Source organism: Leucopleurus acutus (genome assembly GCF_964270905.1).
Source record: "Leucopleurus acutus genome assembly, chromosome: 1".
Classification (NCBI taxonomy): domain Eukaryota; kingdom Metazoa; phylum Chordata; class Mammalia; order Artiodactyla; family Delphinidae; genus Leucopleurus; species Leucopleurus acutus.
Genome location: NC_139142.1, coordinates 195,262,154 through 195,281,573, shown reverse-complemented (window position 1 = coordinate 195,281,573; position 19,420 = coordinate 195,262,154). Strand labels below are relative to the sequence as shown.

At 45.4% G+C, this 19,420-nt stretch overlaps 1 protein-coding gene across 7 annotated transcripts in view; it reads right to left on the bottom strand.

The window, feature by feature from the left end:
• OPTN (optineurin) overlaps positions 1 to 16,837 on the bottom strand; it is a 42,310-nt gene extending 25,473 nt beyond the window's left edge. Inside the window, exons 1-6 of one of the 7 annotated variants that reach the window (XM_082854784.1) lie at positions 16,617 to 16,687; positions 11,917 to 12,045; positions 9,637 to 9,813; positions 8,830 to 9,032; positions 4,210 to 4,371; positions 1,869 to 1,942 (exon numbers count right to left, since the gene is read on the bottom strand). In XM_082854784.1, the coding sequence (XP_082710910.1) occupies positions 1,869 to 1,942; positions 4,210 to 4,371; positions 8,830 to 9,032; positions 9,637 to 9,802 (605 nt within the window). In that variant the 5' untranslated portion in view covers positions 9,803 to 9,813; positions 11,917 to 12,045; positions 16,617 to 16,687. Of the gene's footprint in view, positions 1 to 1,868; positions 1,943 to 4,209; positions 4,372 to 8,829; positions 9,033 to 9,636; positions 9,814 to 11,916; positions 12,046 to 16,114; positions 16,281 to 16,312; positions 16,376 to 16,616 lie in introns of those variants that run through there. The other 6 variants (XM_082854785.1, XM_082854790.1, XM_082854789.1 and 3 more) reach the window with 6 other exon arrangements.
• Positions 16,838 to 19,420: the final 2,583 nt, after the last annotated feature.

Sequence of the window (19,420 nt, the reverse complement as noted above, 5' to 3'; positions counted from 1 at the left end):
GAAACAGTGGAGCAGAGGTAGCCCTGGTTTTTGGTGTCCGGCTTTCCTAGAGGACTAATCTCCAGGAAGACCACAGTCATACAAAGGGCACAAGCATGTGTGCTGCCCATGGTGACATGCAGACCACCGGCCTTTCTCCAACTCGACTGAAACCACCACGTTCTCTAGTCAGGAGAAGAAAATCATTTTTGTTTCTGGTTTCAAACAATTAGAGAAGAGAAATATAGGCACTGTTGGCATGTCAAATATTTTTCTTGATTTCCAACTCAGATTAAATCAAGAGGCAGTTCAATGATGAAGAAAACCACAACGAGCACTGCAGCAACTAAACATTCTGGACGGCTATGCTGATGCCAACGGCAGCTGCTCTTTCAGTAACCTACTCAAGGTCACACATCTAACAAAAAGCCAGGATTCAATCCCAGTTCCCGTCGCCAAAGCTCAAACTCTGAACCTGGAAATCCATCTCTGACTCCTTAAAATACTTTCAAACAGGGTAAGGAAGCTGTTATTAAAAAATAGCTGTGTGGGGACTTCCCTGGTGGTCCAGTGGTAAAGAATCAGCCTTACAATGCAGGGGACGCGGGTTCCATCCCTGGTCGGGGAACTAAGATCCCACATGGCGCGGGGCAACTAAGCCTGTGCACCACAACTGCTGAGCTGGCGCACCTCAACCAGAGCCCGCCTGCCGCAAACTACAGAGCCCAAGTGCTCTGGACCTGCGCCACAACTACAGAACTCACACGCCCTAGAGCCTGCACGCCACAGCTAGAGAAGAGAAAACCCACACGCCACAACTAGAGAGAAGCCCTTGCACCACAACAAAGAGTAGCCCCCGCTCGCTGCAACTAGAGAAAGCCTGCGCGCAGCAACAAAGACCCAATGCAGACAAAGATAAATAAATATAAATAAATAAATTTTTTTAAAAAAGCAATAGGGGAAAGGGGGAAGCTGAGGAATTTCTAACTAAAAAAGGGAGTAACTTTCATTTCTGCCAACTGCCCTGTTTGATGAAAAAATATTATCTAATCCTGATTTTCTCCCTTATACAAAGGCTTGGGAGCATAACTGAAAAAAATATAACCCACTTATATGTTTTATAAGTACATTCATCAAGTTATAGAAAAAAGATACTAAAAGCCTATGAGGGAAGAGATCCTTAGGGAAATTTTCAGATAACTCTTCTTAAGCAGAGTCATGCAGTAGGAACCTGCTTACAGAGGATGAGCTGACAGCGCATTCTGGGTCAGAGCTGCTTGCAAGAGACTCAGGTGCCCAGTTCCCCTGCCATCTCCTCCTCAAGGTCCCCCTACCTCTTAAGATGTCGGCTTCCTAATATCTACTTGTCACAAGTCTACTTGCAATTCCCCAGGTAAGATATCTGGGCACTTTCAAAAAACAGCCACCGTCACTCAGAGCAACAACAGTCATTGCTATGGAAGATTATCCTGAATTCGTCACCTTGGCTTGTACTCGGGAACGAACAGGGAAGACAAAATGGAAACTTCCCCCTAATCAGCTGGGCAGCCTGGTCCGGATCAGACTGCACCGGTAAACAAACCAGGAAACATGGGTCTCTTAATTGAGAAGAAGCTTGTTTTCACTGCCCATCTGATGGAGATGAAACACCTCTACACAGAGTGGTGAGGGGTCAGTTCACCGACAAAGGCACCAAACATAGTTTTTCTTCTCCACCAGTTTGGGCTGCAACATTAAATAGCAATTCAAATGGAACACTCTTGAAAGGTCCCGGTATAAATTAATAAGTGGCTTTTTCAGCCCACCATGTTTGGCCTCCCAGGGGAGAGCTGAAAGTGACAAGACTGCCCAGCATGTCTGTCTGAAAGCCCTAGTCTGTCTTCACATACGTGTGAATGGAATCAGTTCTTGTGGGCCCAGGACTTGGCTTGATTTCTTTCGTTGCCACATCTGCTTCTCCCTCCTGTAAAAGCAGAAATGAAAGGGATTTAACATAGTATGTCTGCAAGACAAATTCCTTATCAAAAGAGAAAAAGGCAAAAGAGCAGGAATTTGGATGACACACAACCCAAGGAACCTATCAAACGTGGAAATGTGAAATGTTTAAATTCGGTCACTCAAATGTAATGGAAATTTACCCTTCCCTCAACCTGCACTCCCCGTCAGGACTATAAACATCCAGGCGAAGACGAGAAGGTCGAGAAGGTCGGGCTCCTCTCATTCAGCAGTCAACCTGACCGCCAGCACAGGAAAGCTTATCTTCTTCTCTTTCTCCTTGGCAGTTCCCTTCTCCCTGACCAGATTAAGGTCACACAGAGCTAGTGACAGTTCCACATACCTTTCCCACACAGTCCTTTAACATGCAAAATGTTAGAACTTGCTGAAGCCACGTTGAAAAGAAGGCTGTTTTCTGTGGGCAAGGCTCACAAGCATAGGTTAGCTCCTATTAGAAATCTGTATGCATGTCGGGCCACTTAGGGAACAGGAAGACTAAGACACTTAAATGATTTGAAAGACGTTTCTTTTTCTTTTTCTTTTTTTTAATATTTATTTGGCTGCGTCGGGTCTTAGTTGAGGCATGCGGGATCTTTCGTTGCAGCGTACGGGCTTCTCTCTAGTTGTGGCACGTGGGCTTCATTGCCCTGCAGCATGTGGGATCTTAGGTCCCTGACCAGGAAACAAACCGGCATCCCCGGCATCAGAAGGCAGATTCTTAACCACTGGACCACCAGGGAAGTCCCTTGAAAGACATTTCTATTCCAGTGAGCTAGCAGAAAGATCTTCCAAAAATACAGAGATGGTTCTAGACAATTCTGTGTGTGCACACCATTCCTAAATCTTGGGCAGTGTTTTTCTGTTCACAGAAGCAAGGCAAGAAAAACATGTCGACACTAGAAATAACTGTCACTCATCAGTGAGGGAGAATATTATGCTAACCATTCATCCCAAAGAAAGAAGCCTCATTTGGAAACTTCTGATACGCTCCTTGGGCTTCCTGAATTTTATCAGCTATCTGCAGAAGGTTAATGCTCTTTGATCAACGCTGTGTTTTCATAATCTTTGCTCACTTGCAGAAAGAGTCCTCTGACATTAGTGTACTTCCTGATTAGTATTTTACTTCGCTTGACTTCAGCCCCTATTCATCGAAAATTTATGAGGGGCGTGGGTGGTAGGGCTATTAAGAGCCATTCTGCAACTCTGTTCACCTTGTGCACAGCAAATAAATGAGAAGGTAAAGTCGCACTCGACCATTTCAGACACATCCGTTAGTTATTAAGCTTTCGTAAGGTGCCCCTCACCCCGCCCCACTCCCACTTACCTACAAAGTCGAGTTTTCTCTTTCAGAGACCCAGGTAACCTCTCTGCCTGTATCAGACGTGTACTCCGACAAAGCCGGAGTGACTGTGTGTGTGAGGGAGGATTTTCTCCTCCTGGGCTTGTCTCCCTCACCCTGTATGCAGTTTTTTTCTAGTAGCAGAGGAGAGGTCCCTCTGGGCTTCACTTACCTTCTGTGCTCTTTAGCAGGACTGCCTGCACGCCAGCTACCCCGACACATGCTTCCCACCAGGGATGGGCCGGCACATGCTGCCTCGCCCAGCTCGCGTCATTTGGGGTTGCACGTAAATGCCAGTTAGACCACCCTGCCTTCAAACCCTGTTCTCGGGGGTTCCCTAGCAGCTGCCGTTAGAGGGAAGGGACAAGCCAGGGTATTCCCTGAGGGTACAACCAGAACCGCTCTGCTCTTTCTTTTCTCCACTTCTTAGTTTTAATATACCAACGTTCCTCATAAGACTTTGCTTGAAAAGAGGGTTCTGTTATTAGTAAGTGTTTTAAAGCCTTTTGACTTTACCACATCTGATCACAACTCCGCTTACCTAAGTGAAATGCTGAACACAGCTTTGAGTCCTGGGCTGAAAAATTTTATGCCTTTTTTTTCTTTTTAGGTCAGTCACATAAATTTGTCAGGACATACTGGAAGAAAAAGGACTATCTCTTGTCAGGACATACTGGAAGAAAAAGGACTATCTCTTTGGTCATAAAAGGTAATCAGTATTTTCCATTTCAGCTATGATAGCCACAAGCATCATGTTATACATTTACGTTGACTACGCTGAAGTTTCCCCACTATCTGGCTACCTCATGTTGAAAGGAAATGGTGGTATTTGTAGCAGCTGTCCAGGTGAGGTTTCTGTAACTTGCTTAAAACAAAACCAAAACCAACACACTTACAGCCATCCTGATTTCAACAAAGGAGTCTTCGGAGGGGCCACCTGAGTTCAGCTTCAGTTGTAATTCAGACACGATGCCCAGCAGATCGACCTTTTCAGCTTGAAGGCGTGCCACCTGGGTCTTCAGCTGTTCCACTTCCTGTTCTGCTTCTGCCTTGGGGACCTTGGGGACGAGGAGCAAAGTGAATTAATGAATCACGCTAGGGACTTGGCCATCAAACTCGAGTGTCTCCAAACCCACTGGCAAGACAGCTATGCTTTACAGTAGGATATTCTAGCTTATCCTTAGCCATTTGTTTTGACATGCCAATTAAAATGGAAAAGCTTACATTATTTTATCATATGCAAATAAGTGGAAGTTAAAATAACCTCATGACAAGAAAGGCTTCCTCAGCATGCTGAAATAATCTGATGCCACGAAAATAACCAGCCAGACTTTGGCAATGGTAGACTTGGAAATTCTAGTCCCAGATTCCACAAAGAACTGCCACAACTCAACCTCTTGCCTTTTTTCCCCCCCACAAATGCATACCCACCCCTACTCTCCCCATTCTTGTCATGTCTATTCAGAAGCCAGAGCACCAAGGGCATAATGTTATAGTAATGACAAAACACAACGCAATTCTCCCAGGTATGTAGTCTGGTCAGTACTCTATGCTCATGTTTTAAGGTTGCTAAAAATAACTCTGGTGAGAAATAAGAAAACTGAAAATTCAGAGGCTGGTACCAAGGGTGGAAAAATTAAATTTCTGCCTCTATAAAAATTAATAATAAACATTAATATTTCCCTGAGTACCTGCTGTGTTCATCCTGTTGCAGTTACTACATATGACAAAGTCATAAGAGAAAGAGCCTGTTGACATGTGGTGTTTTTACTTGGGAGAAGGGAGAGCAGATTCTAGTCCACACTCTGCTAATCAGAGCACGTGTCACCTTGAGGGGATTCACTCAATGTCTTGGCTTCAGTTTTCTCGGCTCAGAAAGAAAGACGTGGTACCACGTGGTCTCTGTGGTCTCTTCCAGTCGTGACCTTCTTAGCCTCTCTGATTTCTTCCCTCACTGCTCTTATGGACATGGTGCCACCAGAAACACATACATTTGAGATTATCAGAGGATTGCAACACACAGAAAATTCACACACACACACACACACACACACACACACACACACACACACACACACACCTATGACAGATCTCCTAAGGAATGGTAAACAGGCCCAAAGGCTTATAGTAAAACCAAAAAATTATCAGAAAGGCTTGTGCACGGACCATAAACCAGCTAGTCCATGAAGTATTAAGAAGAGAAGGCTTGGTAGTAATTGGCAGCATGGAAATGCCCCTCACACCAGTGGAATCATGCTCTGCCTTCATTTGGACCATCGTCTTGCTAGGAAACTCCCACAAGCGTTACAAAAAGCAACGCGTTGTAAAACTGAAGGGTTAGGTCTGTAAGGAAAGGTTAGAAGCCTGTGCAGTCTCTCCTGGTAATGACTCAGACCAAAGAAATGTATATTTAAAGGCACGAAAACATAAAAGAAAATGTACTGCCTAGCCTGGTACTAGGAAGCAGGCAGGGAAGGGCAAGACTATGCTCTGTGAGGGATTTTCACATCCACCCTCTTGCCCTCCCTGAGTACACTGTGAAGAATGGACTTTTAAGGAAGGAAATAAGAGTTTTAAACAAGGGTCTGACGACCAGGGATATAAGGCCATGACTCTAGAATCTCAGATGTCAGGTTAGTTTTCTTTTTTGCAACTGTGCGGATCTCTTAACTATCCTGGGGAAATTACGGATCCGCTGATTTGGCTGTAAAGCACCTTGTGAGGTGACACTTGAAATTTCTCTTCATTTCACTTGTTAAGGCTCCGTCCATTGTCTTCCCGGACTAAACTTCCAGGGCTTATTCTCTGGCTCTCAAGCCCAACTCCATTATTTGTTATGCGTTTCATCAGTTTTGAGCACTTAGCACTGATTAGCCTTCGTGACACAACAATTTCTGTCTTTTTCTGTGCTTATATTGTCCTGGAAACGTGCCCAGGATGATATGCCATTTTATAATCCAAAAACAAGAGTCTATCTAATGACCTTTGCCTGGCCATTTGTAGTTAAAAGTTAAAAAGTACTCTTTAGAGATCATTACGATGTATAATTCAGTGAAACTGGACAGAACCAGTAATGCCTCGGCCTCACCCTAAAGATCAGAGGCAGATTTCCAAAGGAAATTCCCTGCTCCCTTCCGTTGTGTGACACAGACCACAGGAGAGGCCCTGATGGCTTGTGGGGGTGGGTGAGTGGGGAGGAGGGGCGCATCCTGCAGAAGCAGCAGCAAAGATGGGCCAGCATGAGTGAGGAAAATCTGAGGCCTTGAGCGCTTTAGTAAATCAGGAAGATGAGGGCCTAAATTAAAAACAACTGGGCTTCCCTGGTGGCGCAGTGGTTAAGGATCCGCCTGCCAATGCAGGGAACATGAGTTTGAGCCCTAGTCCGGGAAGATCCCACATGCCGCGGAGCAACTAAGCCTGTGCGTCACAACTACTGAGCCCGTGTGCCACAATTACTGAGCCTGCGCTCTAGAGCCTGCGAGCCACAACTACTGAGCCCGCGTGCCTAGAGCCCGCGAGCCACAACTACTGAGCCCGCGTGCCTAGAGCCCGTGCTCTGCAACAAGAGAAGCCACTGCAATGAGAAGCCCATTGCACTTCCCCCGCTCGCCGCAATTAGAGAAAGCCCGCACGCAGCAACGAAGACCCAGTGCAGCCAAAAATAAATAAATTAAAAAATTTTTTTTTTAAACCAAAAAACAACAACACAAGTGGTCCAGGGGACAAACATTACAGAAGAGGCAGGGGGGGCAAGGGGTGGGCCTGGGAGGTACAGTTTGGGGGGATACAGCTGATGACCAAGGGTTTTTAAGAGTCCTAAACGTCACTTTGTCCCAAGGACTCATTTCTGAGTCCTGCTTGTAGTTTGCTTCAGCTGATCGTCTGCACTGAAAGAAGCTGTCCAGAGCTCCAGCTTCTGATCTCAACTTCTTCCAATACTGGGACCTTTTTGGAAAACCTACAGGCAGACTATCTCAGGCAGACAAACTGCTTCTGGAAGCTTCCTTTTTGGCTTCAAAGTGCTGGGCCCCCGCAGGCTGAAGCCAACTGTCAGCCCACATCCCAAAAGCCAAGGGAGGAAAACAAAGTGAGATATTTTCTTCCAGCAAGTAGAAAATTACCCATATATCCCAGTGATCATTTCTTCAGAGTATTCTACCTCAAAAATATTTAGACAATGAGAGGTTTCGCCCAAAGAAGTGACTTAATGCCCTTTGAACTGTAAGACAAACTGAAGCATCAGACATGATAACTCTTATCAACAATGAAACATTTGCAATGCAAATACAAATTTATTAAAGCTGAATGTTTTCATTGTCCCGTGAGCAGGAGTTGATGAGTAAGATCATTGATATAAACTATGATATTTTTCTAAACAACTTTTCATTCTTTAGATTATTCCATATTTCTCTTTTCCTTATTTTATTTCTTTGTTTGTATTCTTTACCTATTTAAGAAATTAGACATCAACAAAGTTCAAGGTAAAGTCTCAAGAAAAATCACTGATGAGGGGAGGGATAAATGAGGAGTATGGAATTGACAGATACAAACTACTTCCTGTAATAAACCATGATGGAAAAGAAAAAAAATAAGGGAACAGATACAAACTACTGTACATAAAATAGATAAGCAACAAGGATTTACTGTTTAGCACATGGAACTATACTATGTATCTTGTAATAACCTATAATGGAAAATAAACTGAAAAAAATTTATATAACTGAATCACTTTGCTGCATACCTGAACTAACACAATATTGTAAATGAACTGAAAAAAAAAAAAAAAGGAAAGAAAATCACTGATATCCAAGAATTAACCCAGTGTTCCATCCTCCCTAAAGCTGTTAAGTTCTAGGTTTGGAAGAAAATGAACTGCAGATGTCCATCTAAACAAATAATACCCAGTGAGCCTTAGAATATGGGCAGAGGCTTCAAATGTGCTCTGATTTTCTTTTTCACTCACATCTTTGATACTCGTTCTCAGGTGTGAGCACACTTCTTGGGTTCTTTGGGTCAGTGGAAATGTGGCAACCCTACAGCCTCATATCACATGACATTTGTCAAACCAGTTTTCAGAAGTAAATGTAAAACATAAAGCGAGGAATCTATTTTAGACGGAGAGAAAGGACAAGGTCAATGAGTGAAAATTCTGCATGACAGATTTCTAAAGTGTAATTCTACATCAAAGACATAAACTGACGACTAACACTTGGATGGTTCTAGGCAGAGGTCCTTCCGTACCATCTATAATGAATACAAAATACTGACTTATAACCGTAACACTCTTTTGACTATAATCAATGTGGTCAAAGCTTTACCCATTTCTTTCCTTCACCAGAGATTATCCATGACCCTTAAAATTGTAACCAATGTTCTCATCAAGCACGCTTCTTTCAAGATAATGCAAAGCACCCATCTAGCCTGCACCGTGAAAGGTTTTGATCTAGAAGTCTGGTCAAGTAAGACTGCACTACAGATATGAACGGAATAAAATCACAAGTGGTCAGTCTGCTCACCTCGAATGACCTTTCAGTTTTCCCTTTCAATTTTCCGAGGTCCTGCTTCAGTTTTTCATTTTCAAGACTCAGTGCCGTTAGGCGCTCTTTGGCTTCTTTGCTCTGGGTCTCAAAAAAAAGGCGTTCCTCCTTCTGCTTTTCTGTCCAGGCTGAAAGCTCCTCAAATCGCCCTTTCATAGCTTGATTGTTCAGCTTCATGGCTTCTGCATGGGGTGCAGAGGGAGAGTGTCACACCAGGGGACTGGACTTGGGGACATGAATGGAACCCGCCTGGGCCCCAGGGTCAGCCGGAAAGACTGCGAAGCAAGATGAGTGAGTGGTTTCCGCTTCCAGACAGGACTAGCAGAGTCTAATGTCGTCTCTAGTCCTGAAGAGTCTCAAGAAAATAAAATTGATTTTATTGACTTATAACAAAATGTCTATTAATAACTACATAGACTGAGGTCCATCACTCCTGGATTCAAACACTGGTTCTCCCAAAAACCATGGCTGGAGATATTAGAATGCTTTCTTTTAAGGTAATATTTAGGACTAACTCTGTAATAATAGCAGCCTTGTTTTCTTTTTCCTTTTAAATGGGCTAAATGTCATTATACCATTTCCCAGAGACGCATACTCTTTATTTTTACCTGTATCCAAAAGTAAACAATGGAAACAGCGTTAGCCTTACTCAGAGCTAATTCTGTGCTCTTTCTTCCCCCAAGGAACCAGGCGCAGAGACAGGGATTCACCTATAAGCTATTACCAAAGGATGGCATTCCCGAAGGCCCAGCGTGAATGAAGAAACATGGGGCCAGTGTTGCTCACCTTTCAGCTGATGGTTCTCAATTAGAAGCTCTCTCATCTGCTGCAGCAGCTCATGCGGGGTGAACGTGTCCAGGTTCGGGTGAGCCAGACTGGGGGGTCCATTTCCTGTGGTTTCGTTGGGGCTGTCCCCCTTTTCAGTCAGGCAGCTAACTGGTTGGTGGGACATGGCAGCAGTTCCTATGGAAAAGTCACAAACCAAAAATATAACTGTTCCCCTCTGCATGGCGTCCTCACGAGTCCCACAAGCCCATGTGCAAGTGCTAATAAGTATTCTACAAGGTGCTTTCTCTCCCATTATATATATATATATATATATATATATATATATATATTTTTTTTTTTGTGGTACGCGGGCCTCTCACTGTTGTGGCCTCTCCCGTTGCGAAGCACAGGCTCCGGACGCGCAGGCTCAGCAGCCATGGCTCACGGGCCCAGCCGCTCCACGGCATGTGGGATTCTCCCGGACCGGGGCACGAACCCGCGTCCCCTGCATTGGCAGGCGGACTCTCAACCACTGCGCCACCAGGGCAGCCCTCTCCCATTATATTTTGAACAACCTTGATTCTTCCTTTTTAAACAAAAAAGGTACATCCTAGCTTTAGTTTGTATGTGTATGTCTGTGTATAAGTGTGTATAAAGGGGTACAGTGAGGAGATGGGGGATAGAGGAGGGAGAGACGGACATGATACCACGATGATCAGGAATCCTAACGTGAGGAGTTCAAGAGGCTTTCCATGTATACATTTGTAGATGTTGGCAAAGTATTATTAAATGGATTTTTCTCCAGAAAAATCTTTAAGCTCAAATCTTCCTATTTTGGGTGAAATTGTATGGTATGTGAATTATATCTCAATAATTAATTGTTACAAAATCTCTTTATTTCTTGTATATTTGGCTGAGAGGAAAGGGAGAACTAACGTATTTCGAATGCTTACTATGCTCTTGATCACTGCACCAGACTGTCAGTTTCTAATCCTCACTAAAACTCAACTGGACAGCCATTTTCCTGGCGACAGAGCTGAGTTCACAGAGGTTTTATAGCTCATCCAAGGTCACTCAATGAAGGGCACAACCGAGCATTAAGGATGATTCCAAAACCCAGCCCTGTCATACAGTGAAGGCAGCACTGAATACTTAGGCTTCCATAGTCGATACTTTTGCAAAGCGTTCTAAAAGACTAAGAAAATCTTGCTTAGTTGTTGCATATTCTGAGAATATTTTAAGCATACCACTTTATTTGTCGAGGGGTCAGTGTGACCATAAATAAGATAGATGGGTGTACCCAACTGTACTTCTCTATGGCCTACCACCTGGACAAACACAGAAATCAAATGCTGTGGGCAAACATTTTCTTTTACACATTTCACAGAGATGATGATATACCTTTTCATGAGGAATTGCAGAGTTACGGCATCAGTCACTGGAAGCTGAGGAGAGAGAAGTGCTCTCTGATCTATTGCTGTATAACCTCTGGGTGTGCTCTATAGATAAACATGGAAGGCGGGCCCATTCACCTCACCCAGAGTTCAGATTCCACTTCACCCATCCATCGCACACTGCCAGAAATCTTAAAGAAATAACCAAGGCTGCCGGAAGGATTTTTTCTTCTTACTTCTTAGCAATAACAGTCAATGAACTGCTTACAAACAAGTTACTAACAAATTTTCACTGCGTCCAAAGAACCTCGTCCCTGTAAGAAGTTCCCACGTGTGCCGATAGAACCTGCCACTGCCGACAGGAAGGCAGAGTACAAATGACTCTCTCTCTAAGAGGCTGCAAGGGAAGCTGCAGTTATGGTTTTTGTTGTTAAGTCCCTGCGCATGTTAGGGCAGAAGCTGGGGAAACCACCATGTATTAATGCCCGTATATTAATGCACCAAACCCTTGGGGTGCAGAGCGGTGCTTCTTTCCCACTGGCAGGAGGCAATCCCTAGGCTCTCTGGAGGTCTCCTGGAACTGAGAGCCTGGTGACCTGCTTTTGGTCTAAAGGACCTGTAAGGTGAGCTGGGACGAAGTGAGAGAGCGGCATGGACTTACAAATACTAGCAAATGTAAAATAGCTAGTGGGAAGCAGCCGCACAGCACAGGGAGATCAGCTCAGTGCTTTGTGACCACCTAGAAGGGTGGGATTGGGAGGGTGGGAGATGCAAGAGGGAGGAGATATGGGGATATATGTATATGTATAGGTGATTCACTTTGTTATACAGCAGAAACTAACACACCACTGTAAAGCAATTATACTCCAATAAAGATGTTAAAAAAATAAATAAAATAAAGGACCTGTAGGAAATCAGAGACAGTGCCGCTGAGGGGACAGCCAGCCCCCAGCACTGTGGCCTGTGTGATTCCTCTAGAGCAGCTGGCACAGGAAAGGCATCCTCATGGAATTCTTTAATGAGGATGGCAATTCTATGAAGTGAAAAACACGGATAAAGCATTTTGAGCCTTTTGAAAGCATATCCTGATTCATTTAGAAAGAGGTACACTGCTAAAGTGTGCTATCTCTTAGCATTAGGTGACCAGAATAGACTGCTCTTGTTTTCCCCAATAAAATAATTTGGATTATTTTGCATAAAATAATTTGGATAAAGCCAGTTTCTGACTTTCCATAAAACTCATTTTTGCATAGTGCTATGTTGGCGCTAAAATTTCATAAAAATGGGTTTTTACTAAATAACAGTGCTCCTATCTATTTTGCAAAGAATACTAAAATTCTAAGTAATTGACAAAGATAAAATCCTTGTAACGTGTGTCATTCACTTGTCAATATTAAATTTCCTCAGGTATTCAAGGATTAGACTATACTTTGGAGACCTTTAACAGATTTGTTTTTAAAGTATCTAAAGCAGGGGGAGGGAAGAGTAGGGGAAGGGGGAGGGGAGAGAAGAGACTGTTCCTTCTGATATTTTTCCTCCTTGACTTTCCGTTATATCTCCACCAAGACTTGAGGCACAACTGTAACAGTTAAAACCGGTTCTACTTAGCAACTTTTTCTGGTTGCCCAGATTTTATAAGGACATGAGAGAAAAAAAAAAAAACAGGGTTATGCTGAGGGAGACAGTAGAAAAATAAACCGGGTGCCACTAACCAGACACGTGACCTTGAGAACTCATCTGACCTCTGTGATGATTTACTGACTTGCCTAGCAAATGATGATCACTATAGCTGCTTTCAGCTCAAAAGCCCTATGAAAAGTATTAAGCTTCTAGCAAGATCACAGTCCAACCCGCACTGTCCAGCACGTACACCCCAGCACCCTCATAGCCATGCTGCCCTCTCTCACTAATACATACGCCCGTCCCGATTATAGTGAGCTCTTTGCTACGCAGCATTGTTAGGAAAACTATTTGGTAATTCAAATGTCATAGTATATAAGAAGTTAACATAAATGCCAAACATAAGCACATAAATACTTATGAACAAAATTTTACTAAAAGCAATTTAATTGATTTTTGGTGACTCAAAGTGCATTTTATGATTTTAGAATATTTGGGGGGCGTCATTACAACCTATCACAGTACAGTGTGTATATGAGATGTCTACTGGTAGAATGCCAGTTAGAGAAAGCTGAATTCTCTAAATGTTTAGCATCACCTTGAAATATTTTCAATTGAGAAAATGCAGGGATGTATTATAAATCCTTGCACACATCCTCAAAGGTTATGAACTGAGGAACTAAGCCATTTACTCCAAGATTCTGTCTAATAACAGAATTTCTCATAAAAATCCAACCAATGATCAGAAATGCATCATTTCTAAACAAAGGTGTTTTATTTTTAACTACAGAAGGGTGAATTAATTTAGCACAGGATTTGTCAAGATTTCACCAATGAGGAAAAATAGGAACCACCTGGAAGGTGGAAGATCAAAAGCAAAATCTCCTAGATTTTATTCCTGGATCTGCTATTCAAATTCCTGATTATAATTATTGTTCTTAATTCCAGAGGTCAAGTAATTACAGCAGTGACTTGACTTCGTAGGCAGGAGCTTAAATCTTGTTTCTGAGTTGGCCTTAAAAATGACCCAGCCGAACTTATTCAATGCAGGAATGTCCTGTCCGGTTTCCATGGCAGATGGTCATATAGACCAGGCTCGAATGACTTCAATGACAGAAAAAATGAGCACATGACCTTAGCAGGCAACTGCCCATTCTATTCCAGGATGGCTCTGACTGCCAGAAAGCTGTTTTGTATCCAACAGAAATCTGCCTTACACTGACTTCTCTCCATTGGTCGTTGGACCATCAAGAATAATACAGAATAAACCCAGGTCCTTACCCTGGTGTGGCTGATTCTCCGAACCTGCTGATTAAGTATTCACAGGTTCAATCCCCACATGGATACATTAGTTTTAAACAGTGAAAACCTATTTCCTGATCAGAGACAATTGCTGGCTATTGGCAAATCCTGGTTTGGGTTTTCAAGGGGATTGAGTAACATTCCAAGATTGCATCAACTAAACTCATCACCATCCTGGAAAAAGAACTCAAAGTACATATCCTATTAAGGGGGTAAAAGAAGACTTAGCTTTTATGCCAGAAATGGTACTCTGACTTTCCTAAGTGCAAACATACAGAAAATGGAAATAGACAGCCTCATCACCCAAGGCAGGAACCTGAGAGTTATGCTTGATTCTTCCTATTTGCTCTTCCCCCAAGTCTAATGGGTCACCGAGTCCTGTCACTCCCACCTCCTCTCAGGCCCCACCAGCTTAGGTCAGGCCCTTCTTGTCTTGTCTGGCCCACAGAGTACGGGACTTTCGTCTGTTTTGTCCACTGCCGTGTCCCTAGCACCTAGAACATTACGTGACATATATGGGGGTTCAACAAATACTTGCTGAATGAATTTGCATAGCTTCCTCCATGGCTGGACTCATCTCCTTCCATTGCAGCCCCACTACCTCCATGGTTTCTTTCCTAATACCAGGGCATCCCCCTGCTTAAACCCCTCCCACACAGACAGAGCTCCAGCTCCCGAGCAAGACAAACATGGCCTTTCAGAGACTGGCCCCCACTTACCCAGCAGTACCATCTCCTGTCACCAATGCCACTCATGCCGGAGGCACATTAAAGAGCTCACAGTTCTTGGCCTTCTTTTGCTTTTCTACCCTTCCCCGAGATGCCTGGATCTGCTTCTACCCTGGCAAACTCCCACTGGACAGTTCAATGCCAGCTCGAACAGATGTCCTGTGTAAAATGACCTGTTCTTTCCTCTGAGCACCCAACAGCGCTTTGTGTGTTCCACCCCCTTGGTCCTTTTATGTAAAGTACTGTGATCACACCATGCCAGTCTATGTTCCCATCAAACCTAAGTCAAGGTCTCTATTTTATTCTTCCTGCAGACTGGCACACTGAGAACAGGCTCTCAGGAAATGTCTGCTGAAATGAAATGAAGCTATAGCGTAAGAGGTAAAGTCATACACTTGTAAAACACAAACCCAACATACTAGTATTATGAGTTTTTCTACAGTTCAGTGGCACTCATTTCCGGATTCTTGAACTCAACTTATTTTGAAAATTAGTACCACTTTTAAAATATCACTACAAAGGTATCTGGATGTCATTTCATAACACATATTCTATTACTCAACCCACATAATAGGTCAAAGTGAAAACAAGAACTTTCAATATAATTTTTTTCTTTCTCAGTGAAACAGATTTTATTTTCAAAACACAGAGTTTAATTTCTTCCTTTTCCTTTGGATTTACTATTCCATAGATTCCAAAGAACATATCACACAGTCCAAGTCTCTATAAAATTCAGAAAAAGTGAGGCTTGGAGAAGAGAATACCCATGTGCCCCTACCTAAGGGTGGGGATTCCATGGGAGGGTAAAACAGTGACCAATTCCTTTCAAGAATGTTTGTTTTTGTTTTTTCGGAGAGTTTAGTTGGAGCCCATAACATTAATATGCAACTTGAGGTCAGTTACCAAAAAAAAAAAAAAAAATACTACTTTTATAATGAAAAACTAAAATTGGCCCAGTAGAAGAACTGGCCAATCACCCGAAAGACTCTAATTACTGTCCTCTCTACAGGCTACATTTCGACTTGTCTTGCCCAGGGCATTACGGGGCAGTCCCTGGACTGGCCTCTGCTACTGGACCTCCCCAGCCCACTCCAAACTGGGCATATCCTGGGCGGGGTGGCCAGGGCCCCCTAGCTCTTCTCTCCTTCCGGCAAAGAGCAAGGGTGAGGGGTTCTTCTGTTAACAGTGCGTTTGCTTAACCAGATCCCAGGCTTTTGATGTTTTAAGTTTTGGTTTTCCGTTTCATCCTTAAGCAGTGCTGTGGCATATAATTTCCATACAGCAGTCTTCCTGGTGGAGGAAGGAGGCTAGACGGAACCTGGGTTACATTTTCTCTTAGCGATGCTCATTGCTTGCAGCTTACACGACAGAAACAATCCCTTTGGGGTTCTCGGCCTCATCACATATTCATATTCTCTATGTATCTATAAACACACACAAACACATACATACATACATGCCCTCCTAGACACAACGGTTTATGAAGATTCTTTTCAGCTGTTCAGTAATACCGCCACCTTAGAGAGCGGTCACCGGTTCTTCAGTGTCCTGGGCCATCTCGTAAAGCTAGAGTAGTTTGCACGTCTTCCAAAGGTGTGTCCTTAACCCCTTCCCTTATAATGAGGAACTGGCTGTACAATCATTCCCAACCTGCGGAAGGATGTCAGCCTCTGACCACCTTCATGACCTACAGGGGAAGGCACCTGCGGCCAGCCTGGAGGGTAAAAAAGGGGGAAGGGGCGTTTTGGGCTGGACGCCCCCGCTGCCCTTCCGCACCAGGTCAGGATCGCCAGGGCCCGGAAACCCTCCCAGCGAGCTCAGCCGTCCCACCCGAGGGGACGCCCCACCCTCTCCACCCACGTCCCTACTGGCTCCGGGTCGCAGGGAAGGCGGCTACGGGAACCGCTTCCAGGGCGGAGAGGGAGCCCCCTACCCGCCCCCTGCCCCGGCTCACCCGCCGCCCGGGTTCTGGCCTCCCTCGGGGTCACTGCCTCCTCGGCATCGTTACCGCTGGGAGAGTGCTCTGGACCCGGATGCAGACGCCGACCAGGGGACCGGCCGGGGGCGGCGGCGGCGGCGGCGGGGACTGGGGAGCCTCTGGCGGACGCGGGGCCTCGCGACCCCACCCAGCGCTGCTCAGCTGACAGTCGCGCCAGCCTCCTCACCTCCTCCCGGGAATTTCCCGGGCCCCGCCCGCCGCAGGCCCCACCCCAACGCCCGCCCCTCGGCAGGCTGCGCCCCTCGGCAGGCCGCTCCCCCCGCAGGCCCCGCCCCAACTCTCTTCCCTGCCTGTCTCGTGGGCCAGCCCACAGCCTCCCTGCTAGCCCCGCAGTTCTCCCAGGGTCCAGACCCGGACGCGGGTTAATGCGGGTTGCGCATTAAGCCAGTGTGACTGCCCTGACGGACGGCGTTAATTAAAACACTGTTAATTAAATGGAGTGTGAGGTGTCGGTCTTCGCCGCAGGGGGTGCGTGTAGAAGTCCAGAGCCACGGGGGCCGCTGCGCCCCACCGAAAGAGGGCGACGGTCTCGGGCATCCTTGGGACGAGACCTCAACCTCTGTTAAAGGCCTTACATTTAGATAGAGTTAATTGAGCACTCACGGCTTTCCACCCGATTTTGCCCTTGAAATAGACCTTTAATTAAAAACACAAAGCCTGCCGGATGCTTCTGGGGCTCTTGTTCCCGGGGAACAGGCCAGCCGTTGACACTCGGAGGTTTCAGGTGCTCCAGGCAGGTGGGATTACTAGATCGACCTGGACTGTACCTGGAAGGCAGAAGTATTGATCTACTGGACCGGAGGAGGGTGGTTGCCTCCAGACTAGACAGCGTGAAAAGTGAGGAAACAAGACGAGGAAGGAGGGAGAGCCGCCCTAGTTTGCATCGTAAGCACCGCGAAGAGGGATAAGCAAGGACGCAGACACAGGACACACAAGGCGTCTGATCGCGAGGTCCAGGTCTCGGCGAAGCCGGTGCGGCCGGTTCTCCGGGTAACAGGCCACTCGTGTAAGATAAAACAAATGTGGGCGGCGTCCCAGGAGGTGCGGGAGAGAGAGTCTGGGAGCAGGTTTGTGCTGAAGAGTAAGAAGGACGCGTCGCACGTGGGAAGAAGCTTGATTTACGAATGAAGAGGCTGACGCTGCTCGAATCAGCGGGATACCAAGCACGTTGCAGCTCACCCAAACTGCTTGCTGGTTAGACGGAAACGAAAAAAAAACCCGAATCGAAATAGGAAAGGGGGGACGCGCCCTCTCCTGGTATCCTGAAGGATTCAACTCCTCTATTTAGACCGCCTGCTCCAGGCCAGCTCTTCCTGCCCGACTCTTAACACCACCCAGAGACTAACCCCCTGCTCAAGGCAAAGAGGGCTAGCAAGTCAGTACCTGCCCCAGACCCAATTCTGGAGGGCCCCTCCTGGGCTTGTTAGGGGTGCCTGGGGCGAGTCAACCCTACGGGCTCACTTCCGGTATTTTAAACCATGTTAAAGGAGAGCTTAAATGAGTATTAGAGAAGCTCGGAGCAGGGATGGGATGGGATGGGGTGGGATAGTTAGGGGTGGGGGGAGGCGTCATACACAAGGCTGCCACCGGCTGTAGAGTGAGAAGGTTGAGGGTGGGTGAGCTTCTGGTAGAGAAAGTGGTCAGGGTCGTTTTCTCCAGACCCACTTGCTCCTGAAACGTTGAGCACTCCCACCACTTCTTAGCTGTGTGACCTTGGACGAGTTACCTAATCTCGATGAGCCTCATTCTCTTATCTGTAAAATGGGGCCTCTAATACAGGTCCAAAATTCCAAAGGTCTGAGAATCCAAAGCCTTTCTCAGTTCATTTGGTGGCAGAACCAGACCCAAACCGATGCAAAGTTATTTACATTCTTTATTTACATCACTTAATATGATTATTTGTTTCACTGAAGTCACCTTAATTAGATTGTATGAGATCTGTTTCAGACCCTCTTGGGGAGTTATATTATGTAAATTACATGCACCTATTACCTTCCTGAAATCCCAAAAATTCTGAGTTCTGAAATAGAGTTCACGCCAAAGGCTTTAAATAAAGGATTTGGAAATACAGAGCTTACTGCCTAAGGTCACTGTGATGATTAAGGGATAATACATGTAAAACACTCAGAACAATGCCTGATGCACAATGTTAGTTGCTCTTCTTACTGCTAGTGTTAGAACCAACTCTGGGGACTTCCCTGGTGGCACAGTGGTTAAGAGTCCTTCCTGCCAATGCAGGGGACACAGGTTCAAGCCCTGGTCCAGGAAAATCCCATAAGCCAGTGCACCACGACTACTGAGCCCGTGCTCTAGAGCCCGCGAGCCACAACTACTGAAGCCCACAGGCCAGCCTGTGCTCCGCAACAAGAGAAGCCACCGCGGGGAGAAGGCTGCGCACCGCAACGAAGACCCAACGCAGCCCAAAATAAATAAAAAAATAAAATAATAATAATAAAAAGAACCAACTCTGTTTCTTAGCCTGAATAGTCCAGCGGGATGCCTCCTTCCTCTCTCACACTTCCATGAGTAGATAGAATCTAAGTGCAGCTAAGGAAACTGAAATTACGACATGCTTTCCGCTGTCCACTGATGTGGTTTTGCGGTAGGTTAATGCAAAGCAGCGTGGTAGGCTATTTAGTGAGATGCTCATTTGTGTCATGCTTTCTGTGCCCCTCCCTACCCACCCGCTTTGTTTGGAGAATACAGCTAATCCCTTTGTGTTTCCTATCACAAGGGTATTTGCAAGATTCTTGGAAGAC